Below are 20,788 nucleotides of genomic sequence, written 5' to 3' on the forward strand. Positions count from 1 at the left end.
AGAGCAACGCACTTTTCTTTTTTTTTTTTTCAGTAGAAACACTAGATCGTAGTAATAGAGGCCAACAAGCCGAAAAAGTCAGGGACACTCTCGCCAGCGACAGCGCGGAGGGCCGGGGACTGGGGAGAGTGGTGTACACCCGGAGGTCCCAGCCGCTTCGTGTTGCTACAGACGCTATTCTTACTTCCGGGCGCTCGGCGCCCTCGCGGTGCGTCACTTCCGCCCGGCCGGGTCGAAGCGACATCCTCTTTTCTTTCCCTTCTTCCTTTACCTGGCCCCGCCCCCCGGAAGCTTGTATGGGTCCTCGCCTGCGGGTCAGGGGTGAGAAGCGGTGCTGCAGAACGGACCCTGGTGAATAACTTCCCTGAGTTCCACTCCCCGGTGGCGCGAGTTGGAAGAACCTAGGTGAGATCTCGGCTAACGGCGCTGCGGGACTGTGCAGGTCTTTGGGAATCTCCGCCGTCTCTGGCTCTGGGGTTTCCCTCTCCTGGGCCTGCAATTGGGTGCGCGGGAGGCTGGGGTCCTTGTCTTGCTCCTTAGTCTCTTCTCTATCTAGGTGAGGTCCGACTCAGGTTACTGCCACCGATACCCTTTCTCCTGGAGTTTGAATTGGAAGCAGAGTAGTGTGTACTCTTGGTGATGGCAGGGCTGCTTTCTAAAGTAGCGAAGTGTCTTAGCGTTCATTTCTCCTCCGTTGAGCTCTGAAACCCTTGGAAGCAGTTTAGGTAGACAGAATATTTGTTCGCCTCCACTGTACATATGAGGAAACTGAAGCTCTTGGAGAATTCCTTGAGGGCAACGCAAGGCTCCCTAAGAGGTAGAATTGTGATTCACATTCAGATCTAGGTTCTGTAGGGTTGCACAAAATCACGAGGAGAACATTTGGGAATAGGGGAGAAACTAAATATAAAAAAGAGAGCTAGTGTTTGAGTGAGTTCTTCGTGTCAGACATTATGGTAAGTTCTTTCTAGACTTATTAATGCCTTGTAAGAGGCACGGTAATTCCTGGTTTAGGAAATTGGGTCTCAGAGATGATACATGACTTATTCAATATTAATGATTTAGCAGATATTTCCCAAGTGTCTTTCAGCTCTGTGATTTTTTTTCCAGCACAATAGAATTAGTTCCTGTCCCGATCAAACTATTTTTCTGATTCTGGCATTTCAGGAAGTGAAATTTCTGGCATTTTCCCCAGTCTCTTCATCCTTTGCCCATTGTCTTATTTGTTAGTATTCTGTTTAGAAATAGGTAGTTGTGTAAATTCAGCCCTGACTCTTACTCTACAATTTACTTTTTTCTTTCCAAGAGGAGTTTGGGGATTGTATTGCTTGGTATGAAATGAATGGATTTAGGTTTAAAAAGGCTGGCTGGAAAATTGCTAGGTTTTACATTATAGATAGTCTCTTTATTGTTATTCTTTTTGTATATCTTACCTAAGTTTCTGTTGGTTTGTTTGTTTTCCCCCTCTCCAGGAAAACTGCTGTCATCTGGTGTCAAGATGTCCGGAATTGGAAATAAAAGAGCAGCTGGAGAGCCTGGCACATCCATGCCTCCGGAGAAGAAGACAGCTGTTGAAGATTCAGGGACCACAGTGGAGACAATTAAGCTCGGGGGTGTCTCTTCAACGGTATGTGGAAACAGGGCTTTGAGAGTGTGCTTCTTTTTTCTGAGTTGCAACCTGAAAGTAAGAATTTATGGAAGCCTTCTGAAAGGCTTTTTATGGAAGAGAAAACTTATGGAAGATAGATTTATGGAAGAGAAATTTATTGGAAAAGAGGGAAATAAAAGAGCCAGAAGTAGGTGACGTGATGTGGTGGTGAGTTCTGAAAAGAGATATATTAACATTTGATGTTTATTTTCAGAGGTGTGCTTCTAGTCTCTGGAGAGTGTGGTGCTTGATACAAATTGATTATATGCATTTATCAGTGGGAAAACTGTACATTCATTCTTCATTCACTGAAAAGTTCGGTGCTAGTTACTAAGAGGCAGTGTAGCAAAATCACTGAAGGGTGGTGAAGGATAGGACTCTGAGGCCAGACTACCTGGAATTGACTCAGCTTCACCACTTCCTAGCTGCATGGCCTTTTGTTATCCTCCCTGTGCCTCTTCTCCATGTCTGTAAATGTAATTCTAGTGCGCACCTATTGGGTTGTTGAGAGGATAAAATGAAAGAGTCTCTGTTAAGAGTTAAAACGTTACCTCTACTTTAGTAAGTACTCTATATATGAGCTATTAATAATTATTGAGCTAGATATTATGAATATAACGGTGAATAAAGTAAGACACTGTCCTTGCTCTTAGGGAGTTGACCGTTTCATTAGATTGTTATACATCAGAAGCTTATAGTAATGTTATATGTCCATTAGACATCAGAAGCTCACTATAATAGGTTTGGATCTAGATCAGGAGTCTATTCCGGAACTCAGCGATGGGGGTATGGTGTTAAAATGCTTTGCATTTGCATAGCTTATAAAACACATCTCTTACTTTTTTGAATTCAGGCTCAGGATAGAGAGAATAATGGGAACGTTCAGAGTAAATTGTTGATGAAGTGTCATTTCTGAGTCTGTCAGCGATTCAGGTACTCCATACTGCTGCCAAGAGGTGATTTTGTCTAAGCACTGTCTCACATCATGCATCCCAAGGACATTTGTTAATTCAATAAATATAAGTATTTGTTGTGCATCTGTGATTTGCCAGACACTACGCGTTACCCTGAGGACAGCTGTCGGACTTCAGTTTGTAAAGTGGCACAGACAAGAGAACAGTGTTCTAGTATTAGTGGGATATGTGCTGTTCATAGGGATAAGTAGCCACATGCTCTAAGGGAAGCAGAGAGGATACATCCTAGTTTGGACTTTATCCACAAGGCATTGAGGAGTCATTGGAAGGTCTTAAGCGGGAGAGTAACATGCTCTGACTTAGCTTGGAGAACAGATTGTAGAGGAGCAAGGGCTAGAAGTTCAGTTAGCAGAATTGTTCCCTTGTTGCTTCTCCCTTTTCTTCCCATTTCATCTCTCTAAGTGTGGGGAACTGGGGCTTGTCTCCACTGATTCCTGCCCCAGTTGGTTGAAGGTTGCCCTTAAAGGCAATAACTCTTCCTCTGCACTTCAAGGTTGCTGTAGTGAGCCAGCTGAGATTGTGTGGAACAAAAAATGAAGACTCTAGGTGTGCTTTAAGTCGGAACACTGGTGGTGCTAATGGAGCTGTCCACCAAGGCTGTGCTGAAGTCTGGCAGGCTGACAGGACAGGACATGAGACACAAAAGTGTCCACTATAGAAGGCTGTTGCAGTCATTTTGCTGAGGGATCATGGTGCCTTGGGTCACTGTAGTGTAGAGGTAGTGTTGACAGGATTTACTGATGGATTGGATGAAGTTTATGAGATCCCAGAATTTTGGAAGTACAGACTGTTCACATACTGAGCTAGGAAGTAGTATGAGAGGAGCATAGTTTTTGGGAGGCTGCGGAGGATGAATTAGGAGTTTGATTTTGGACATGCAAGTTTGGGATACTTCATAGACCTCTGAGTGGGTAGGTGGTTGGATACAGTCCTCTGTAGTCTAGGGAGAGGTCTGGGCTAAAGCATTTGGGAGTCATCATTTTGTAGGAGGTATGTATGTATGTATTTATTTTCATGTTTATGTATTTTTGAGAGAGACAACATAAGTGGGGAAGGGGCAGAGAGAGAGAGAGGGAGACACAGAATCCAAAGCAGGCCCCAGACTCTGAGCTGTCAGTACAGAGCCTGATGCGGGGCTCAAACTCACAAGTCATGAGATCATGACCTGAGCCGAAATCAGATGCTTAAGTGACTGAGCCACCCAGGCACCCCATGTAGGAGGTATTTAAATCCGTGAGACTGGAGGCTCTAGGCTCTGAAAGCAGAGCCCTGGAACACTGATATTTTCATGTCAGGGAGATGAGAAGAGACTAACCAAAGAGACAGAAAATGAAGTAGGAGGAGAACAAGAGAGTGAGGGCCCAGAAGCCAAATGAAGAAAAGTATTTCAGGAAGGAGTTACTCAGGTGCTGCTGATGGCTTAAGGGGAGCACTGGGTAAAGGGAGGACTGAGTCATTAGGTTTAGCAGTAGAAGGTTCTCAGGAGCCTCAGTGAGAATCTTGTTTGTGGAGTGATGGTGCTAGAAGCCTGAATGCAGTGAGCTTAAGAGAATAGGAGAGGAAGGAGAGGAATTAAGGAAAAGGGGACAGAGCCAATGATTTGCAGGAGTATTGATGTAAAGCAAGACAAAGAAATGGGGCATTAGCTAGAAGGAAATGTGGGATTGAGGGAAGCTTGTTTTGATTTTAAAATAGGAGCTATTAGAGCATGTTGATTGAAATGATTTGGTAGAGCGGATTAAGCTGATGGGGTAGCAGAGGAGACTGTTGCTGGTGCGATTTCCACCAATAGGGGAAAGAGCATGTGATATAATGCACAACAGGAGGGCTGGCCTTAACTAGGAGCAGGGGCAGTTGATCCGTAGCAACAAAGAGGAAGGCAGAGAGTTCAGATGTAGGTAGGTTGGTAGCTGCAGTTGTGGGAGATAGATGTGGACATTCTCTTCTGATTGCTTCTATTTTTTTTTCAGTGAAATCAGAAGCGCCTCATCTGAGAGTGAGGATGGGGGAGGAAGTGTTGAAGGTTTGAAGAGACAGGAGAAGGTATGAAGTAGTCATCTTGAAGAGGGAACGGACTAGAAAGATAGAGTATTGTTGCTGGGCAGCACTGAGGACTTACTTGACTCTGTGATCATGAGTTTAAAGTCAGCCCAGGCAGCATGGTGCTTTATGTCTTCTATTCATGTTCAGCTGCATGGATGTAGGCCTGGAGTAGTGGCGAGTTGGATGTTACCAGGGGTGGGGTTTTTCCTAGGCAAGGATGAGGAAGGAGAAGGTTATGGGAGACATGATATTGACTGATGGTGGAATTTAATGCCAATAAAGAAGGGAGTGAGGAAGTGAGAGGAGTGAAGGACAGGAAAGTTATGGGGCAATGGATTGTAGATCCTGGGGGAGGTGAAGAATTGTGGGAGTCAGGAAACTAGAGAGCATGAGCTGGAAAAGTAGGTGGTAATTGTGGAGAAATTGAGCTTACAGAGAGCATACACATACAGATCAGGCTAAGAATAAGAATAACTGGGAGTTTGGTGGCCAAGGGAGGTAGAAGACAAGATCATTGGAGGAGAGGAGGTCAGTGACTTGATTTGAGATACAGGAAGGATCATCTATATGGGAATTGGAAATCAGTGAGGACTGTGATAGGAGTAACATTGGAGAGTGATAATAAGCTAGGTGCTAAATCTTCAGGAAACGTGGGGAAGTGACCTGGGCATTTCTAGACAAGTGCAGCAAGGCACGGTGGCAGGTGGGGCAGACCAGTGGCACGAGCTGCAGAGCTAGGAGGTTTTAGGGAGGAAGGTGGGATAATGGGCTGAAAGTGGCAGTGGAGAGCAAAGGGGTACCTACCTGCCTCTAGGCCCAGAGTGGTACTGGAGAAACTGCAGGGAAACAGTATTCTCATCCCGCTATCAGAGCAAGAAGGGGAAAGGAGTGCTCAGTGAAGAGATCGAGGATTCCATTTATTAATAGTATTAATGAACTGGTATAGTTGGGAAACTGTTGACTCTTTGGGCGTGTCAAGAATATTTTAATCAAAATACAAGAGAAAATAAAAGCAAAACAAGAAATTGGTGTTCTCATAAACAGTTCTTACTTTTTGAAATATTCATTAATTCCTAGGTAAGATAAAAATGTAATCCTCTCCAATCCTGTTTCTTTGCCTGGGGTCCTCCCCCACCCTCCACCACCCCCACCTCCAGACCCCAACTTGTCCTAGGGAAGGAGCTAGGGAGAGAAATTAAAGATCCTGAGAGGGGTGTGGAATTATTGACGGAGTTCTATTTTTGCGGAAACAGAAGAGAATGGGATCCTGAGCGCAAGTTGAGGTCAGGGTGTGGAAGATAGTGGAGATAAGGGACCAACGAGGAAAACGGAGAGAATTTAAAATTCTGGGAGATCCAGATGAAAACTGGTATATGGGGATAAGGATAGGAGGTACCTGGAAAGATAGGGTTTTATTTGAGGAATTTAAGATTTCAGTTGTGGCACAGTTCCGGATAATGACAGAAGTCCAAGATGCGGCTTTTGAAATGGGTGGCTGAAGCACAGGGAGTGAGATAATCACCAGAGTTAAGGGATTCAGAATGCAGCCTGGATGCTGGAGGATTAGATGGTTGGTCCGCATGTTTACATGTCCGTGTGTGTATTGTCACTGGACATAGTGGCAGGGACTAGGACAGAGAACGACCCAGGTGCCAAGGTCTTGGATGAGTGAGGGGGCAGTGCTGAGGAGATAGATGGCAGTGTTGATCCGGGCAGAAGGTGATCTAGCTGGACAGTGGAGCCTCACAGTACTTTGTCGATATCCATGTGAAGAGAACAATGAGGTGGGTGAGGTCCAAGTTCTAGCATATTAGTGTCATTCTTCCTTCCCATCGTCATCATAGACTCTTTATTTCTTCTGTTCCTACTTCTTATCCAATTACTTGTTGTAAGATTTAAGAAATGAATAGCTTTGGTCAGAGCAAATATGACCTGGTAGAGTTTAACAGCTGGTTTGCCTAATTTCTTTGTGGAGACTAATAAGATTGGTTTCGTGGGGCAGGAGGAGCTAGACATTCGAACACTGCAAACCAAAAATCGCAAGCTGGCAGAGATGCTGGATCAACGGCAGGCCATTGAAGATGAACTCCGTGAGCACATTGAAAAACTGGAACGAAGACAGGCCACTGATGATGCCTCACTGCTGATTGTCAACCGGTACTGGAGTCAGGTAGCTACTTGTTTGTTTGCTCAGATTTTCTTTTGAGCATTTTAGTTCTCCTTTGCATTCTCTTCACTTCCAAAGTTGTGCTCTTCTGTTTTCTCATGACTGTACCTCCCCTTCTTCAGTTTGATGAAAACATCCGTATCATCCTTAAACGTTACGATCTGGAGCAAGGTTTGGGAGATCTCCTCACAGAAAGAAAAGCCCTTGTCGTGCCGGAACCAGAACCAGACTCTGATAGCAATCAGGAACGGAAAGATGACCGAGAGAGAGGCGAGTGTTTGTGGTGGATTCTACCACTACATGCTCTGGGGTTTTAAAGTAGATCTTGGCTTTCAGGCTTTCCATTTGAGGAAAAAAGGATTTTGATGCTTGCACTTTTATAATGCTGACAGCTGCTTTTTTTCCCCCCTGTATCCTCAGGGGAAGGGCAAGAGCCAGCTTTCTCTTTCCTCGCTACCTTGGCCAGCAGTTCCAGTGAAGAAATGGAATCTCAGCTGCAGGAGCGTGTGGAGTCCTCCCGCCGAGCCGTGTCCCAGATTGTGACTGTCTATGATAAATTACAGGAAAAAGTAGAGCTCCTGTCGCGGAAGCTAAACAGCGGAGGTGAGGCAAGGATCACGAGACTGGGAACAGGGTGGGAGGAATAAGAGCTCAACTTTGCATGCTCCTTTGTAGTTTGCAAACTTATGTATTTAATTTTAATTAAATTCCTTGGAATCTAATCTCCAGTTTTACCAGTAATACCAGTAATGCCATTGCTGCAGCAAGTTAGTATTTTACAAGTGTTTCATATTTTGAGCCGTGTGATAGTCCTGTAAGAAGCTGAGGAAAGCTTCATTCTGATACTTTCTATTAATAAAATACTTAAAAGTAGTAGAATTAATTTGATTTTTTAAGGAGTAGCTCTGTTTCTGGCTATTGATTTATTACTGATAGTAATTTAGTTTAAATATTTTAAATATTGGTAATTAAAAAAATTTTTATTTTAGATATTGAATTAAAAAATTTTTTTTAATGTTTATTTATTTTTGAGAGAGAGAGGGAAAGAGTCAGAGTGCAAATGGGGGAGAGGCAGAGAGAGAGGGAGACACAGAATCTGAAGCAGGCTCCAGGTTCCGATCTGTCAGCACAGAGTCTGATGTGGAGCTCGAAGGCATGAACTGTGAGATCATGACCTGAGCTGAAGTCGGATGCTTAACCAACTGAGTTACCCAGGCGCCCCTAGATAGTGAACTTTCACTTCAAAGAGTCAGTTTTAATACATTCTTTTTGTTGTTTTTTTTCTGTTATCTCTAATATTTTCAAAAAGAGTTGGCTTAGGTTTTAGAGTTGTTGGATGATCTCTGTGTTTAAAAAGAAAAAAGAGAATATTATATGGTTGGAAAAGGGTCCATTTGAAATAATTATGTTATTAGTCAGTGTTAATGCAGAGACTTGTACAGTATAGTAAAGTATTTGTGTAGCTAGGTTGCATCTTAAGTGCCCTGATTTTACATTTTCAGTAATAATCTTGGTCTAGTTGTAATAATTTATCTGATTATTATTTTGCTTTATTTTATTTCCTTTTTTTAATGTTTATTTTTGAGAGAGAGACAGAGCATGCAAGTGGGGGAGGGGAAGAGAGAGAGTGAGAGGGAGAATCCCAAGCATATCCCACACTGACAGTGTGGAGCCCAACATGGGGCTCAAACCCATGAACCGTGAGATCATGACCTGAGCTGAAATTAAGAGCCTGATGCTTAACTGACTGAGACACCCAGGCACTTCTGATTCTCTATTATTAAGGTGTTTATTGTTTCATTTCTGAAAGTAATGTGTTGAATGTAGTGGATGCTGAGCGATTGGGCTGGCAAATAAGAATTTTATTACTTTGTAATTTTTAAGGACACTTGGGCTAAGTTATCAACAGAATTAAAAGAGGAGGCATGTAAAAGACTTGTGAAAATTTGCGAAAGGGTTTCTTTTACTTTCCCATAAGTCTGTATGTATTATGTATTTTATTATTTGGGTAACAGTTTTAGAATACACAAATCAGAAATAATAGAAGTCCTCCTATCTCCTTTCTCAAAGGTAACCATTGTAAACAATGTGGTTCATGTCCTCCCAGACTTTTGTATTCATATATTCCATCTACTTTTGGGTTCCCAGCTAGACTTTGTCTCTTGGTGCAGTGCTTTGGCTTACTCTTCTTTGTTTCTCCAGTGTCTGTCTGGCACTGTATCTGGTAATAGTTACATACCTAATGTAAACTGAGCGGGGTGCTACTTTTTTCTCCCTTGGTTGTGGTTGAGTAGTTGGATGGTACGATTGAATCCTAATAATAGGCCACACCGGTAAACCATATATATATGCATGATGGTGCATACCATATGCGTGTTACATGCAGATAATATGCCATATGGAGAGCTTATGCCAGTGTTAAACTTGACTTTGTGAATGAATGTCAAGTAAAATAATTGCTGTATTTAAAAAGGAACTAAAATGAGTAGTGTATTAAGCAGTACTTTAAAATTATTTTTGTTGGCATGCATTTTAAGGTAGAGTTTAAGTTAAAAAATAAAAACATTAATTGTAAGTGGGCTGCCTGGGTGGCTCAGTTGGTTAAGCATCCAACTCCTGGTTTTGGCTCAGGTCATGATCTCACAGTTCTTGAGTTCGAGTCTTGCATCGGGATTCACACTGGTGGTAGAGAGTCTGCTTAGGATTCTCTCTCTGCCCCTCCCTTGCCCATGCTCTGTCTCTCTCAAAATAAATTTTTAAAAAACATTAATTATAAATTACAAATTACTGAGCTATTTATAGTATAAAAAGTAATTGCCATTGATAAGCTGAACTTTCTAAGGATAAAGATTCATAAAGGATGAATTGTAGCATGAACTGTACCTTTTTGTCAGTTCATTTCTCCCCATGTTTATTTTATCCTTGATTCAAAGGAATTGCAATTGTCAGCTTGTTAATTTACTAAGTGTTTATCTAGCTCTTACTGTATTCTAGGCCTTGTTCTAAGTATGTTAGGATATTAAGAGGAGTAAATTTTAGCCTCTAGTTCTTCGGTTATGAATCAGTTCACTTTGAGAGCTTTTGGAGCATACTTTTTTTTTTTTTTTTTTTTTTTTGGCCCTGCCCATGGGTATTCTTATTTACTATGTGTGGGATGGATGGGCCCTAGTGAAGTATCTAATCTTTAAAGTTCCCAAAATCATTATGGGGTGCCTGGGTGGCTCAGTTGGTTAAGCGTCTGACTTCGGCTCAGGTCACGATCTCGCGGTCCGTGAGTTCGAGTCCCGTGTCAGGCTCTGGGCTGATGGCTCAGAGCCTGGAGCCTGCTTCTGATTCTGTGTCTCCCCCTCTCTCTGCCCCTCCCCCGTTCATGCTCTGTCTCTCTCTGTCTCAAAAATAAACGTTAAAAAACAAACAAACAAAAAAATTAAAGTTCCACAGGTGATTCTACAGGCAGTCTTGGTTGAAAACCACAAAAACCACCACATGACCAGCCTGTTCTGTATGGTGTTTCTGAGTGATGCCAAGGAGTAGGGAGTAGGAGAAAGCACAATTTTTCCTCCTGTTAACTGTCTCCAAACATGTTAATTGGTATAATAAGTTCTATAAATTTATCTACTTTCTTTGTAAATTGTAGTGTACCTTTTGGCTTTTGAGCTTTAGGAGTGCCCCTAGCATAGTATTCCAGAACATGATAAGTAATTCTAGGCTCTTATCTTTATTCTTCATGATTCTATAGGTACCCATTTGAACAAGGAAATTGCTACTTTCTGTCCCCCTTCTTCCTCCCAACAGAGATGCTTCATGTTGGTGTTCACTAATAGGAATTTGTGATAGCCTTATGAGATAGAATTTTATGGCTCTTAAGTCTGACACTGATTACAGATCCCTCTATCTTGTCTACAATTCTAAAATGCAGTTTTTTAGTGATTGTGTCTTATCTGAATAGAGTTACAGAATCCCTCCATTTCTTCTCTCAATACATTTGACTTTACAGAAAGGATGGGAGTTAGGTGATCTTGGCTCTGTGTCATCCTCTACCGAAGCACAGCTTTGGCTCATTTCCTTAAGCAAGTCATCTCACCTCTGGGTTCTTAGTCATGTAAAGATAATAAAAACCAGCCTACTTCTTAAAGGTTTTCGGGAAAATAAAGTGAGGGAGCGTGTTCATATTTTGGTGGGATGCACAGTTTTAAAATTGGACACTATAGATGCTAAACTAAAGGGCAGTTCTTTTCCCTCAGATAATCTGATAGTGGAGGAAGCGGTGCAGGAGCTGAATTCCTTCCTTGCTCAAGAGAATATGAGGCTACAGGAATTGACAGACCTCCTTCAGGAGAAGCATCGCACCATGTCTCAGGAGGTACTTGACCAGAAAGGACAGATGGTAGTTTCTAGTGGCCTGTGGCACACATTGACTCGGAATTTTGAATGCTTCAAAGGTTCATCTGACTCTAGAAAGCCTATTTTTATATTGAAGAGCACGAAGGGCAGGCCAAAGCAACCAGTTCTGAGAAATCAAGAGGAAAGATTAAGGGGAGAAAACAATTGAATACTTCTCGATTGTGCCTCTGTTAAACAGATACTACAGTGTTCGTTTTTCTTTTTTTAATATATGAAATTTATTGTCAAATTGGTTTCCATACAACACCCAGTGCTCATCCCAAAAGGTGCCCTCCTCAATACCCATCCCCCACTCTCCCCTCCCTCCCAACCCCCATCAACCCTCAGTTTGTTCTCAGTTTTTAACAGTCTCTTATGCTTTGGCTCTCTCCCACTCTAACCTCTTTTTTTTTTTTTTTTCGTTCCCCTCCCCCATGGGTTTCTGTTAAGTTTCTCAGGATCCACATAAGAGTGAAACCATATGGTATCTGTCTTTCTCTGTATGGCTTATTTCACTTAGCATCACACTCTCCAGTTCCATCCATGTTGCTACAAAAGGCCATATTTCATTCTTTCTCATTGCCACGTAGTATTCCATTGTGTATATAAACCACCATTTCTTTATCCATTCATCAGTTGATGGACGTTTAGGCTCTTTCCATAATTTGGCTATTGTTGAGAGTGCTGCTATAAACATTGGGGTACAAGTGCCCCTATGCATCAGTACTCCTGTATCCCTTGGATAAATTCCTAGCAGTGTACAGTGTTCGTTTTTAAGAAGAAATACCATCATAAGAGGTTTTGTGAAACAATGCACCAAATTCCCAAATAACGAATTACCCCAAATAAAAAAGATCATGTGCAATGTTACTGAGGAATGGGTTGGTAGAAATTCATTTGAGAATGGACAGTACGAACTACTATATTGATGGTATCCTGGGAGCTTGAGAAATGTGGATTTTCCAGCCAAACTTGGGTACGCGTAGTGCCACGACCAAACTGTGTCAAGATTTGGTATTTACTTATTTGTGTGTGCGTGTGCGTACACACACACACAGTGATTGAGGTAAAGTGATAATAGGCCTTAAAAGATTTTTCTGCCAGTCCTGATTATCATTTTGGTTTAGTTCAAAGGATATTCTGCTGAAATTTGACCCACTTTAGTTTGACCACCCAATTCTTTCGCTTATTGGTAGGTTAGTAGTTAACATCTCCCTAGTGACTAGCACTTAAGCACTTGATGAGTATTATCTCTGATGGTCAGACAACTCCTATCTTGCTCTTAAGGAATGAATTCAAGGAGGTTGGTAACTGTTCTGAGCACACAAAGTAATTGAACTGTGTGATTCGGATGTAGGTCTGTTTTACTTCAGAGCCCATGTTCTTTATTATGTCCTTGTTTTGTAAACTCCATTGCCAGGGTCCATGCTGGCTGCTTGTATGAGAATCGTCTGGGAAGTTTATCGATACGTGTAGATCCTCATCAGCCTTCAAAAGGGTTAGAGTATAGCAGTGCTTATAAATTAGATTGGAGTATAGTGGAGAAATAGAATAACTTTCTGTCATGTTTAAGGTATAAACTAGGTACAACCAAAACGAGAAGGTCCACCTCTTCTGGCCCTTTACCAATCTCGTTTAGCATTACTAAGCTGGAGAGAGACAGTGCTTTGCTCAATTGAGCTGATGTCCACAGTGGCTCTTGTGGCTGGCTGCTATTACCTGCCAGTTGGGTGGGAGCCCACCTTAGGCTCTTCACTGGAACATCTGCATGTTGCCTCTCCCACGTGGCAGTTTCAGGGTAGTGGGTCTTCTTACATGCCAGCTGTCGTCTTCCAGAGAATGAATGTCCCAAGAACATAAAGCAGAACCTGCATGGCCTTTCAGATGTAGCCTCTGCATCATTTTCATTGGGTCACTAAAGTTGACCCAGATTCAGGGGGAGGAGACAGTGCCACCACCTCTTGATGGGAGGAATATCAAAGATTTTGGGGGACATGTTTTTCAACCAGTACAAAGGTTATGTGTAGATTAACTCGAGCATGTGATAGCATTGTAATTAAAGTATTAAATAGCGTTAGCTGTGGGAATGCAAGCTGGTGCAGCCACTCTGGAAAACAGTATGAAGATTCCTCAAAAAACTAAAAATAGACCTACCCTATGACCCAGCAATTGCACTGCTAGGTATTTATCCAGGGGATACAGGTGTGCTCTTTCGAAGGGACACATGCACCCCCAATGTTTACAGCAGCACTATCAACAATAGCCAAAGTATGGAAAGAGCCCAAATGTCCATCGATGGGTGAATGGATAAAGATGTGTGTATATATATATATACAATACAGTATTGCTCAGCAATCAAAAAGAATGAAATCTTGCCATTTGCAACTACGTGGATGGAACTGGAGGGTATTATGCTAAGTGAAATTAGTGAGAGACAAATATCATGACTTCACTCATATGAGAACTTAAAGAGACAAAACAGATGAACATAAGGGAAGGGAAACAAAAATAATATAAAAACAGGGACGGGGACAAAGCATAAGAGACTCATAAATATGGAGAACAAACAGGGTTACTGGAGGGGTTGGGGAGGGGGGATGGGCTAAATGGGTAGGGGCATTAAGGAATCTACTCCTGAAATCATTGTTGCACTATACGCTAACTAATTTGGATGTAAATTAAAAAAATAAAATTAATAAAAATAGCATTAGCTGGTGCAAAGTGCCCAAATAAAGAAAAACAGGTTTTTGTATCTTTAGAGTGTCTGGTTCAAGATTTCCCTGAGGTCAGCTTAAAAAAGAGAATGGACATTTTCCTTTCATTCCCTTTGGTTTATCATTTGTGGGAATGTGGAAAGGGAAAGTTGGGAGCAAAGATAGCTGTCTTCTGAATATATATTTGAATTTTTATCTCTGAAAATATTTGGTAAAATCAAAGAAGTTACTATTTGCTTCTTTAAAGATAACACATTTTCTGATGGTTTGTGGTCTATAGAAGGAACTGGTGCTTCTCAGAAGTAGAAAAATTGTTGCATCCCAAGTGGTCTTTCCCTTATGAGAGTGAGAGTTCTTAGAGACCTTTACAGTTTTCATGATTGTAACTGACCCGGAACGGTTAAAGGAATCTGTGATTTCATTTTTATACTCATGCATTGGAAAGAGGGTAAAGCATCCTCTATTTCAGTTTCGTCTATAATGATACATAAGCAGGGGTTAATTTTGTGAGATTTGGGATGTACAGTAGTGATGTAAGGCATTCCTTTCCTAACTTGGTCTTTTTTTGGCTTTATTTTTCTGAATGCCTGTCTTTGGGATGTAGTTCTCCAAGTTGCAGAGTAAAGTGGAGACAGCTGAGTCACGAGTTTCTGTCCTGGAGTCCATGATCGATGACCTGCAGTGGGATATTGACAAAATCCGAAAGAGGGAACAGCGACTCAACCGACACTTAGCAGAAGTCCTAGAACGGGCAAGTGCTCTTTCAGTCATAGTTTAGAGACTAGAATCATTTTTAAGGAGTCTACTGAGAAAGGACTGACTTCAGGGTACCTGGGTGGCTCAGTTGGCTAAGTGTCCGACTTCAGCTCAGGTCATGATCTCACATCTTGTGGGTCCGAGCCCCGCGTCGGGCTTTGTGCTGACAGCTCAGGTGCTGGAGCCTGCTTTGGCTTCTGTATCTCTGTCTCCCTCTGCCCCTCCCCTGCTTGTACTCTGTCTCTCTCAAAAATGAATGTTAAAAAAAAAAAAAAAAGGGGTTGATGGACTTGGGTAGTAATACCTGGGGACACAATGGACTCTTTTGAAAGTGCTTTGGTTATCAGACTAAAATCTTAGGGTCTCTCACTAAAGAATCTTTGTCCTTCCTATAGGTGAATTCGAAAGGTTATAAGGTCTATGGAGCGGGGAGCAGTCTCTATGGTGGCACAATCACTATCAATGCCCGGAAGGTAAAATCAGTGACTCACTCAGGTCATATTTCCTACCTAGTGTCAGGTGTTGTGCGAGGTACTTAGGGGTTTACAAGAGGCAATGGGGTTTTGCTAGAAGAATGGATCAGTGAAGGTGGAAGCTTAGGAATGGGAATGATTTAAAAATTCTTTCTTTTTTATGCTTATTTTGTGATTTTCCTCTTTTCTCCAGTTTGAGGAAATGAATGCAGAGCTTGAGGAGAACAAAGAGTTGGCTCAGAACCGTCACTGTGAGCTGGAGAAACTTCGGCAAGACTTCGAGGAGGTCACTACACAAAATGAAAAGCTGAAGGTAGGAGATGCGTCTCTGAAAGGCAGTACCATGAAACGTTTTGCTGATCAACTCACATATGTACTGGTGAGCTCTCATAATTTATGAGGGAAGAGGAAGATGTAAGTTTTGTTGGTGGGTCTACTTATTTACTTACTATTTGGACCCCCCACTCCTTGCTCTGCAAAGGATTTCAAGCAACTTCCAAAGATATATAGACAGAATCAAAGTGCTCTAACTTAGGAATTGTTGAGAAAAATGAGGAGTAGGGTAAACTAAGGTGATGATCCAAAATGGAGTTTACAAAATGGGGCTTGTATACAAGATATATGCAAGGAGCATGTACATACTATAGTAGGGTAGGCTGCTCACGTGTTAGGAATTGCGAAATGTGGGTCACACGGTTTGCCTGTGCAATTTCTAGCCGCCAGAGCAGAGAAACGATCAGTGACCGATTCTGTTGGTTTTTGAACATGCCTGTTAAAATTTTCTCTTCCCGGGTTCTTGGGGAAAGAAAGTGAATTCTAAGAGTCTTCCTACCCCTCTTTCAGTCATAGCCACGTGTCTTTTACAATTTGACTTGTTTCTAGGTAAATATATGAATAAAGATGTTTGAAGTGAAAAAAACAGAAAAAAAACAACCTGACTTAAATTAATTGAAGTGTTTGGGTAATTCAAGCAAACCATTGCTTAAGAGAAGCCTAACTATTTTTGATACAATGTCAAAATATATCTCTCAGACTGTTAATAAAGAGAACAAGTTAATGACAGAAATTCTCAATTATGTGTTAAAAACAAACATCCTGGGTTTTCCGTGTCTCTACATCTGACAGATTTCAGAGAGCTCTTCTAGTGTCCTTGGGTGTAGGCTGACACACAGTGTAAAACACATATCAATTAAAACAATTCTTGGGTGGAGACTAGAGGTCCCTGGTGTTAACCTCCTGGACAGTTTAATTTGATGCAGATTTTACAGAACTAGAAGAGTGGAGATATAATCCAGAATCTTCATAAAGCTTGTCTCAGTCGCACAGGACATCACTATAAGGTTTTGTTTCCTGTCTAGTGTGTGGGGCACAGACGCTAGATTGTGCTTCTGACTTGTCTTCGGGCCCCTCAGGTGGAATTGCGGAGTGCGGTGGAAGAGGCGGTTAAGGAGACTCCGGAATACCGCTGTATGCAGTCACAGTTCTCCGTCCTGTACAACGAGAGCCTACAGTTGAAAGCGCACTTGGACGAGGCCCGGACTCTGCTGCATGGCACCAGGGGGACCCACCAGCGCCAAGTTGAGCTCATCGAGGTAGCAGCCCAGCTTTGTCTTTTGCGCATCAGCTTTCCTGCCTCATAAATTTTATAATTTTTCCCCCTTGCAAGCAATTACTGCTCCTCCAGCAAACATGTATAGACGGGCCATAGGTCTTTACTCTGCTAGATGGTGGGCATCCTGCCGTGAGAGATCATACAGCCTGGTGGGGAGAGTATAGTCCATTAGAATGCAGGTACAACAGAGGCGTGGCCAGGAGAGGCAGTGATTAAGGAGACAGAGCATCTCATTTGACTGTGGAGACTTCCTGATTCCACTTGCCAAAGTGAAGTGTGAATCTTAAGTTTGCTGATAGAAAAAAATAGGAGAAGGGCATTTCCAGCAGTGAAAAGAGCAGATTTAAAAATAGTGTAGAATGGCTAGAGCCTTATGTGAATGGGAGAGAGAAGTGGGTGGAAGCTGCCTCACTTTACAAGCCTTTCTAGCATGCGAGGGCCAACGTACAAGCCGTTACGACATGCAAGGGCAAATGTGAATGCTTTTTTTTAAGGCAGCTTATTCACGTGTTCGCTTCTGTATCTTCCACAGTCGTTAAGGTAAGGTTTGTAGTAGTTGGTCTCTTACTCTGTCTGCTAAAAGAATCGAATTTAATATGTCTTGCCTTTACATATGTTTATGTACTGTTTTATTGTTTAGTACTCCAAGTAAATGACTACGTTCTCAGAGTGAGGAGGCATGTGCTTTATTTCTTTAATATCCTGCCAGTCTGCAAATCAGTCTTTGTAGCTGCCTGGTGCTCGTTAAATATCGACTGAGTTGGAACTTTTCAGAGTAATCCCTTCTAGTAGATCCTTTTCTTCTTCTTAGATCGGTCAAAATTAAGAAACCTAGTAACAGGATATGATGTCTTCACATTTTGATAAGAATTTTTGATTGGGTCCTTTTTCTGGGTGTAGCGAGATGAGGTTAGTCTTCATAAGAAGCTGAGGACCGAAGTGATCCAGCTGGAAGATACTCTGGCCCAGGTCCGCAAGGAGTATGAAATGCTGAGGATAGAGTTTGAGCAGACCCTTGCTGCCAACGAACAAGCAGGTATAATTATTCTCGCTCCATCCTGCGGTTTGATGCAAGCGCCTTCCTTGAAAAACACAATGTGGTTCCCTGGATTTGTTGGTATGAATGGGGCTCGGGTGTCCCAAAGAACCTTAAATCAAATCACTGTAATTCATTTTGGCTCACAGCCTGGGTGTTTGTTTTTTAAGATTGGCCAGTTTTGTTTTCCTCTTCTGAGAAGGAATCTTGCTTTTGGTAATTTTCCCAGTTTCTCAGAGGTCCCTGATGGGTACTGCGCTTTCTATCCTTGTGCCTTTTTCCTTATCAGAGTTCTTCCTAACATTGCTGTTGCTGTATCTAAGGCCCCATAAACCGGGAGATGCGCCACCTCATCAGTAGCCTCCAGAATCACAATCACCAGCTGAAAGGGGAGGTCCTAAGGTATAAGCGGAAGTTGAGAGAAGCCCAGTCTGACCTGAACAAGGTAACCAGGAAGTGCAGAATGAGTGTGATTTGCTGTTGAGTTTGGAGAGCTGGGTTTTTTTTTTTTTTTTTTTTAATTTTTATTAAATTTTTTTTTTTTTTCAACGTTTTTTATTTATTTTTGGGACAGAGAGAGACAGAGCATGAACGGGGGAGGGGCAGAGAGAGAGGGAGACACAGAATCGGAAACAGGCTCCAGGCTCCGAGCCATCAGCTCAGAGCCTGACGCGGGGCTCGAACTCACGGACTGAGATCGTGACCTGGCTGAAGTCGGACGCTTAACCGACTGCGCCACCCAGGCGCCCCGGAGAGCTGGTTTTGAGTGAGGAGAGGAGTGTGGCTGCCACAGGTGATGTGCTGCTTTCTGCCTCTGTCCCCCAGACGCGCCTGCGCAGCGGCAGTGCCCTCCTGCAGTCTCAGTCTAGTACTGAGGACCCGAAGGACGAGCCCACGGAGCTGAAGCAAGATCCTGAGGACTTATCTGCCCAGTCCTCTGCATCGAAGGCATCTCAGGAGGAAGTCAACGAAATTAAGTCCAAACGGGATGAGGAAGAGCGAGAACGAGAAAGGAGGGAGAAAGAGAGGGAGCGAGAAAGAGAGCGGGAGAAGGAAAAGGAGAGAGAACGAGAGAAGCAGAAACTGAAGGAGTCAGAAAAAGAAAGAGACTCTGCTAAGGACAAAGAGAAAGGGAAACATGATGATGGAAGGAAAAAGGAAGCAGAAGTTATCAAACAATTGAAGATTGAACTCAAGTAAGAACAGAATTTGAAGTATCGGTTTCTGACTCAGAAGCTAGGGTTAGGACATCATGCATGAAATGTTGGGTTGATGGCCTGGCTTACAGATCATTGTAATATTTTGGGTGTAACTAAATGCACAGTTAATTATGATCTCAGTTCTTGATCAAGTGTACAGCCCAGGTGGCTTGCATGGGCTACCATGTAGTCGGGTTCAGTGGTCGGGTCTCCGTAAACGCTGCAGCTGTAGCCTCATTCTTCACGATTCCAAATTAAGGGGCAGTGTGTCATGACTTAAGTAATACTCGAGAATTATTGAAACTAATTACTGGCAGCTTGCCGGCATGAATTTTAATTTAAATTATACTGGGTTGAGTTTGTATCACTGTAACTTGAGCAATATTGATCTGTTTGCCTGGCAGTTAGCTGGTTTGTGTATGTATCAGATCATTAAAGAGATTTCTTAGGAGGTTTACTCCTGCAGGCGTTGAAATGGTAAGACGAACCTTGTGGTTAATGAAACACCCAACGTAATGTCACATACTGCCCCTTCTCTTCCTGCATAACCAATACTTTATCTGGTAGATCTGGTTATTCCTTGCCTCCCAATGGTTGTGGTTGTTCCTTTACTGATACTTGGATTTGAAGGACAACTGTGCTCAAAACATTTGAACTTCTTTGGTATATAAAAATATAGGTAAGAGGCCTGATAATTTAGTAAGAGGTAGAAGTTTCAGCCTTCAGCTGATGGCTAATCAGTCCACTATCAGATCTAGTTTTCTCCCCTTTTTTTTTTCTTCCTTCCTCTTAATTGCTTTAAGGCAAATATTTTTTTTTTAAGTGTGGTATCGGAATCACCTGGATGACTTCTTTAAAATATGTTCCTGGACCTTAGAAATCTCAGTTTCTAAGAGTGGGGCACCAGAATTTTGCCTATTTAATTAGGGCCACGGCATGTATTTTATAACTTTATGTTGGAGAACGTGGTGTGAAGGGAGAAATGACTCCATTATCCAGCTTGCTTTTCTGTAGTTTCTGAGTGTATCCACAAGTCTCCTGACGGTCTGTGTGAAAGTTTTATCTTTTAGATCTGTGACGTAAGGTGTACATAGAACTGTTGTAAAATATTTTGCTCAATTCAAAATTCCCTTGCTCTGATGTCCTTTGTTTTCTCATTGCACCATCCCCCTCCCTCTATCACCCTCCTCATAGGAAGGCACAGGAGAGCCAAAAGGAGATGAAACTATTGCTAGATATGTACCGCTCTGCCCCAAAGGAACAGAGAGACAAAGTTCAGCTAATGGCAGCTGAGAAGAAGTCTAAGGCAGAGGTAATCTAGTCTGCCATTACCTGTCATTCTGGTTAAAATCTTCATTTGTGGGATTTTCCTTCACATTTCTGAAGGATATAGTTTTCTTTCTTCATCTTTAAAGTTAGTGTTTAAAACTCAGGATTTTCTTCCCTTTCAGGGACCATCTAAAATAAAATAGATTTCTGTACTCTCCACTAGGTGGTAAGGTATATCAGAATTTCTGGGAATAGGAGTAACCTTTTCAGACTTTTTTAGTACCTCTTTCCCATATAAATCATTGTTACGGTGAGTCTCTTCTCTGGTTATTTTTGGGAAGAGTGTCTTATTCTCTTAAAATTTGGGGGCCTTAAGAACAAATGGTGAGAGCCACCATCCCGAAGGAAGGTGCACGTGTGCTCCTCACCAGCGGTGCGTGTACAAGTGTGTGAAGTGTGATGGGTGCACTAGGATACCCTTTGTCTCTTTTCCCGGTTTGGCCAAGGTTTTCCC

At 42.3% G+C, this 20,788-nt stretch overlaps 1 protein-coding gene across 1 annotated transcript in view; it reads left to right on the forward strand.

Annotated features, from left to right (window-relative positions):
- The first annotated feature begins 277 nt into the window (after positions 1-277).
- The window catches only part of RNF20 (ring finger protein 20), a 32,118-nt gene continuing 11,607 nt past the window's right edge, over positions 278-20,788 (forward strand). The window contains exons 1-14 of the mRNA XM_081790918.1: positions 278-405; positions 1,473-1,627; positions 6,668-6,835; positions 6,955-7,108; positions 7,259-7,435; positions 11,077-11,195; positions 14,534-14,680; positions 15,081-15,158; positions 15,352-15,471; positions 16,571-16,750; positions 17,671-17,806; positions 18,130-18,251; positions 18,632-19,002; positions 20,200-20,317. Coding sequence (XP_081647044.1) covers positions 1,499-1,627; positions 6,668-6,835; positions 6,955-7,108; positions 7,259-7,435; positions 11,077-11,195; positions 14,534-14,680; positions 15,081-15,158; positions 15,352-15,471; positions 16,571-16,750; positions 17,671-17,806; positions 18,130-18,251; positions 18,632-19,002; positions 20,200-20,317 — 2,019 coding nt within the window. The 5' untranslated portion in view covers positions 278-405; positions 1,473-1,498. The remainder of the gene's footprint in view (positions 406-1,472; positions 1,628-6,667; positions 6,836-6,954; positions 7,109-7,258; positions 7,436-11,076; positions 11,196-14,533; positions 14,681-15,080; positions 15,159-15,351; positions 15,472-16,570; positions 16,751-17,670; positions 17,807-18,129; positions 18,252-18,631; positions 19,003-20,199; positions 20,318-20,788) is intronic.

This window comes from Panthera onca, chromosome D4 (assembly GCF_046562875.1).
Source record: "Panthera onca isolate mPanOnc1 chromosome D4, mPanOnc1 haplotype 2, whole genome shotgun sequence".
NCBI lineage: Eukaryota > Metazoa > Chordata > Mammalia > Carnivora > Felidae > Panthera > Panthera onca.